We start from the raw sequence: 6,479 nt of genomic DNA, 5'->3' as shown, positions 1-6,479 counted from the left end.
CACGTCAGCAAGCGAAGTCTTAGCAAGATCTAAGTTCGCGACGTTCTCATCATGCTTGGCACGAAGAGTAACAAGATCATTCATGTGAGATATGCAGCCAGCGCACTCATCCTTACTAGATTTCTCCCTAGCACAAGCCAGCTCAGCCCTAAGCTTTCTACGCTCTCTAAAGCTGCTTCCTTAAGCAGCCTCTTCTGGTTGTCGAGAGCGGCGTGCAGCTCCCTAACCTCCGTATCAAGCAGGTCGATTGTGGAGTTTACCTCTGAATCGCTCTCGGATCCAGGAGAAGAGTCGACGTGCGTCGGTGTAGCATGTCCACCCGAAGACGCACGAGCACCATCGGCTTCGCCCGCCATGGTGCAGAAACCCTTGCGCCGACCGGCCGCCAAGCACAGGCCGATGAAGCCGGTGGCTTCCTTGTCCCACTTCTTCTTCTTGTCGTCGTCGTCGGAGGTCGGTGAAGAAGAGCGGTTGGTCTCGAGTAAATAGGTTTTCGCGTGCTTCCGCTTTGCGTCGAGCTTTTTCTAACCGTTTCTATGGTGAACTCGTCACGAGTTGGCTTGTGTCACCATGACGGTTAGAAAAGAGATGCGTCGGGTTGAATTCGGGACATAGATCTTGTTTTTTTTGAGAATTTTTTAAAGGCTCCCATTCACCCCGCTTTGATCTCCTATCCGGTCCTTCAGCCTCGCGATCGTCTCTTGTTCAACCTTGTTCGCCATGGTGACTTGTTGCTTGTTGCAGAGCTTCTTTAATCACTTGTGTACAACAGAACAGAAAAGAAGTCGCCACTAAAAAGCGCCGGCCGGCTTGCTCGCTGTTGAGCATCAGCATCAGCGTCAGTCAGACCAAAGTCCAACATGTTTTTGCTTTTCCTTTGCTGCTGGCCTGCTGCTACTGCTGCAAATGGCGCCGCCACATGAGTCAACCATCATCGTTCTCGGCAACTACTACCTACCTAGGAGGGAGGGAGGGGGATTGCCTTGTTAATTTAATTTAGTCAGTTAAGCTTCACACCTACATACACAGTGCAATGTAGTTGTAGGCTACAGAGACCTATATCACGTAAAGAAAAGAGACCCTTTGGCTTTACGTGTTGTAGTTGTAGCTACTACCTAGGGTGGAAGGAGAACAAGACATGCCGACTTTTTTTGTGCGCACCAGTCGCCATCCAGAGGTGACGACACCTTGCACTTTGTTTCAGTTCAGTTCATGGACTCTCTGACAGACTACTCCTCCATGACTTGACTCATCTCCATGACCATGAGAGGGAGCACCATCATCATTATTCATAATCATCTCTGTATCGTCGGATCCTGCAGCTGCCTAGTACTAGTGAGTGCCATCATCGTTCACTAGCTACACCCTACACACCAATTGCACTTGCAACAAGCCAACAAGGCGGCACCAGCCTTCCTTCCACAACCAATCAATGGCGGCCTCCGCCTGCAACGGCGCCAGGCGGCTCTCGGACCTGCTCCGGGAGCAGCAGGAGCCCTTCCTCGAGGCGCCGCAGCGCCGCTCGCCCGTCGACGCCTGCGGCCGCCGCCTGCGCGACCTGTGCGCCCTCACGAAGCGGCGAAAAGTCAACGTCGTCAGCGATGACGGCGGTGGCACTTTGCTGTGCGGTGGCTACAAGCCCGCGAGGAAGGCTCTGCCGCTACGTTGGGGGACCTCGCCGGCTGCGTCGCGTGCGGCGCGCGCCATAGGTTCCGCCGCCTGCCGGGCGCCGGAGACATCGGCGACCGCTGCGACGTCGCCAGCGAGCTCGACGGCGGCGGCGATGCCCTGGACGGCGGGAGGCAGCTCAGCCCGGCGTCCGTGCTGGAGCTGCACTCCGACGAGGAATCGCCCGTGCTTAGCCATTGTAAGCGCACTGATTCTTCACCATCAACCAAATAAAAAATGAATCTTTTTTCCATTAGTTTCCCCTCCTAATTCGCCACAGCAACACTGCATTTTCTTGCCAGTTGGCACCATCCCCGGTCTCCTTCGTAACCCCACTCTGTTTCTTCATTGATTGATACACAGGGGATGAGGACGACGACGACAAGCCGTCGACCTCGGCGAGCTCGCCGCCACCCGACCACGACCTCCTCCCCGGCGCCGCCGCCCCATGCCCCACCTTCTTCGTCACTAGCGGCAAGATTCGCGCAATGGAGGCGGAAGTGGAGGGCAACAACAAGAGGTTGCTGAGGAGCGACTATTCCGCTTTGGAGGAGATGGAGCGGGCCACCGTCTCCGGTTGGGAGAGGATCGCGGCGGACATCTCCCGGATCCCGAGCCTGGTGGCGCTCGACGTGGCCGAGTCAGCGCGGGAATGGAGCCGGGTCGCCGGCGACGACGAGGCCCGGCGGGTGGGGCAGAGCATCGAGGCCATGATCTTCGAGGAGGTCAGGTGGGAGGCCGTGCGTGACATGATCTGCCAGCGTGAATTCTGACTTTTGCCATGATTTCCTGCCGTAAATTGGAAAATTGGGCACAACTTCTTGTTGTCCCGTGATGGATTCTCTTCTCAGTATCTCAGTAGTACACGGAAAATATAAATCGTAGCAAGGTTTAGTTTGATGGTTTTACCACTCCATTCCTTACCATTTCAAAATTTACAGTTAGCCGTCTCTCTACAACTGGAAATTTTGGTCAAGTGGACATGGAGCAAAAAAAAAAAAAGGCCAGGTGAAGCCATCGGACTGGCAGGCACTTCTTCTATCCAGATAGTGTTGCTTCTTGTGATAAATTAATGGATTCTGGTAGTGCAGAAAGCAAAAGGACACAGCTTTTTAGCTGTTGTATCTTTTCAGAAAAGAGGTTTCAGAATGCTCTATTCCTGAATCCTGGGTGTTTTTGCACTTTGCTGCTACCAGTTGGCTTGAGTCTTTTAAGAAAAAGAAATTGTCTCCTAAGCACGTAACCTGGTTTGGGGTTTATTACAATGTTTATATCAGTTAAATAACTGATCAGAACGGGAACTACAAATTGATGAATGAAAATTAAAGGAAACAAAGTCTATTATTAGTCTCCATCCGTTTTTGAAAAATAGGTCCATTGCAGTGACCTCCATTCTCAAGCAAATTGAGCGGATGGACTCCCTTGCATCCTCACACTGTAGTAACAACCAAAATCATAGCAATTAGGTTCCTCCATGGATAGCCTAGATAACGAAACATATTTTTTTTCCAAACACAATGTCATTGTGACACCACCAATTTGCTCCCAGATGTGTTGTCAAAGTTCCTCGCAGATGTGTTGTCGTACTTGCATGGAAGCTGGCGAAGCAAAAGCAAAATGTTTTTTTTATGGTCAATGGACCTATGGTAGCCTGCCCTCATGTGGTTTATCCTAGCTATTTGCAAGGTTTCATATAACCAAAACGAGTATGATTTTTGCAGTATCTCGACCACTTTACAATTTTCATCTTGCCTTTGTTTCCATCTCATCTCTCCATATACTAAAGGCAACATATCAGGTGCAAACCAGGGTACCCGTGTAAACCCGTGCAAACCAACTAATAAAAGTCGCAAAAAATTCTCGAAAAAATTATGTATATACTTCATAGCCTACTCTACCACTGTATAAAATTTCAAGTTCAAATTCATCATATGTTAAGAGATACTAAAAAGAGAAAATTCTGAGAGATAAATAAAAGAGAAAACTCTTAAAACTTTCTCTTTTTTGTATCTCTTAACATATGATGAATTTGAACTTGAAATTTTATACAGTGTTAAGGAAGGCTATGAAGTATATATATAATTTTTTCGAGAATTTTTTGCGACTTTTGTTAGTTGGTTTGCACGGATTTGCACGGGTACCCTGGTTTGCACCTGATACGTTGCCGTAATGGAGAGGAAGTGGTCCAGCGGATTCATCTAGAGCAGCATCTATAGCAGATTCGTAGCAGCTGGATGCATACAGGAGCAGATGATCTATGCGGTCCTCGATCAGGCACTCAAAAGTTTGATGAGGATGCAGATATTTGGCGAGCAACGGGACTTTCTTTTCTATCAGAGAAGCAGAAAAGAAAGTATCAGATACAACTACCAGGAATGAGCTGAGAGTCTGAAACTGATGGATCGGAGGATGGGCTGATCATGTATTGGGCCACTCCAGCACCCAATTGTGGGCACAGCAGGGCCCGAGCAACCACTACCCGTGTTCTTGATTTGCAAGCTCCAGTGTTCCAGACAATGGAGGAGAAGAAACATGGCACCGCAAAGCAAGTATGCAGTCCTTTTCCTGTATCGCATGCCAAATTAACCGGTCACCCTACTTTGTATGGATGGACGTCCTGTATTTCCCAAGATAACAAGGTTTCCAAATCTGGTACAACTACTCCTACCTGAAACCTCCCTGGCAGGGAAACAAAAGGAGCACAAATGTCTGTCATTGCTCTTCCCTCACACTCTTTTTCTCTGAATGACGTGTGCAGTTTCTTTCGAGTAAGGGACATTGTTTGGAGTGGCTTGCAATCCAAAGTTTGTGTCTTGTGTGGCATTATTCTTTCATTGTCTTGGCCCCGTTGAACCGTTCAGAGGAAAAGAATGTTACTACCATTGTCTTTCATCATGCCTTGTCAGTTCCGAAATCACCGGATTGTTCGGTTATTTTAGAGACACTACAAGAGAGTCCAGTAGCACATTGTGGACAAGGAAGACTTTCAGAGAATTCAACCATCAGCTCAGAATTTTCAAGGCCTTTCTCAGAAGTGTAGCAACGTCAGAATTCTGAAGCACCAGCCGGCACTTGTTGAATCATCCGCATCAGTTCTGACTCACTGACTAGGAATAAGGCATTGAAAGGAGAGCTGAATAAATAGATAATTTGGAGGACGAATATGCAAGTAAGTGTTCGGGAAAATGGTCAGCTGCTGCTCGAGCATCGATCAACGGATAAAAGTCTGAGTCAAACTCTGTCTCAATCAAGTTGGCACTCAGTCAAGCACAAACGGATGCATTCGCTGTCAAAAGATATTCCATGGTAATCCATCCGTGACAAAAGAAAAAAAAGAAGGGAAAAAGACAGTTTTTCACATAACGGACATGATGAACTCACATATTCTGAAAGACTGAAAGTCTGAAACTAAGAGGAAGATGAGAGATTGCAAGTATGTATCTTTTCACAGATGGTTCTTCCCTCACCATACATAAAAGAAAACGAACCTTGCTAATTCAAGCTTCACACATAACCTTAAAAAAGATATCAAGAGAAGACTACGAGAAGAGACGACGAACTGGCCGGTGGATCAAGCTTAAGCATCTCTAGTCGATCGGATGCAGCTCCGGCCGTTTGGCCACCTTGACCATGCTCTGCTCCACGGCCCCGGCGGAGCTCTTGCAGGAGAGCCCGAGGCCGGCCCACGTGAACCGCCTCCGGCCCTTGGCCTCCTCCCTCGCCGCGCCGCCGGCGTCCTTCCCGCCTCTCCTGCCGCTGCTCTTGGTGCACGCCAGGTACGCGGCCAGGAACGGGTCGTCCTCCGGCCGGACGGCGCGCCCCCTGGACGACAGGCTCCTCGCCGCCGTTGCCCTGCCCGGCGGCGGCGGCACGGAGAGACGCCGCGCCGGTGGCTGCGGCGCCTTCTTCGGGCTCCCCGGCGGCACGTCGCGGCGGGCTCCCGCCGCCTTGACTACCACTGGCTCCCACGAGAAGACCACGGCGGCCGCCGGCATGAGCACGGCCTCCTCCTCCTGGCCCATGCCGATCGATCGGTCGAGCTCCGACTTGTCGCTCGCTCCTTCGCGCGCACGCAAAGACACTGGCCGAGACTAATCAACCTGCTAACGTCCTATTGATATGGATTTGTGTGTGGGCGTGTGTCTCTTGGCGTGAGTCGAAGAAGAAGAGGAAGGAGAAGAAGAGACGGTGGTTGGCGTTGAAGAAGAAGTAGGGGAGGTTAGCAGTAGCATTTAGCGGTGGTGGTCATGCGGATGCAGGCAGGCGTCGTCTGCGTTCTCCCTGCACGACAAACGTGTGAGCAAATGGTGTTTATCCTCGAGCGGTTACGGGTTAGGAGTCAATTAGTAGTACTAATACCTCTCTTTATAGAACATGCTAGGCTAATGGTCATCTCATTCATGCATGGAGACGCATACTACGGTATAATAATAATAATAGTGTACAAGAGAGAGTAGCTAGAATTGAAAAAAAGAAATACAAGAGGGCAAGGAATTGGTAATGGTGGGGATTAAGTGCAGGGAATTGCAAGTTTGTTAGGGTGGATGGCCTTCAACAGTGATGGCTTGACCATTCTCTCCTCCTTTTCTTAATAACAATAATAATGCCCATTTGTATCTCCTTCTTATAGCTTTTGGGCTCTGGGATTGCAACAAACTATATATGCAGATTGTGGAGAAGAACATACTGGCGGCAGGACTTTGTGTTTGTATTCCTGATAAAAGAATGCTGTTCGGCATAATAAACATGTGACCATCCACACAACAACAACCCTAGGAAAGTAAAAGACTAGTTCCCAAAATTCTGACTTT

At 49.4% G+C, this 6,479-nt stretch overlaps 1 protein-coding gene across 1 annotated transcript; it reads right to left on the bottom strand.

Moving 5' to 3' along the window:
* Nucleotides 1–4,955: 4,955 nt before the first annotated feature.
* On the bottom strand, nt 4,956–6,157 carry LOC112886762. Its single transcript, XM_025952752.1, has one exon. The coding sequence runs from the start codon at nt 5,688–5,690 to the stop codon at nt 5,256–5,258; it is 435 nt and encodes a 144-aa protein (XP_025808537.1). The 5' UTR covers nt 5,691–6,157; the 3' UTR covers nt 4,956–5,255.
* Between the last annotated feature and the right edge of the window lie 322 nt (nt 6,158–6,479).

The sequence above is a fragment of the Panicum hallii genome, chromosome 3, assembly GCF_002211085.1.
Source record: "Panicum hallii strain FIL2 chromosome 3, PHallii_v3.1, whole genome shotgun sequence".
In the NCBI taxonomy this organism is placed as follows: Eukaryota; Viridiplantae; Streptophyta; class Magnoliopsida; order Poales; family Poaceae; genus Panicum; species Panicum hallii.
Note: the sequence above shows the minus strand (reverse complement) of the source record. Positions and strands in the feature narration are given on the sequence as shown.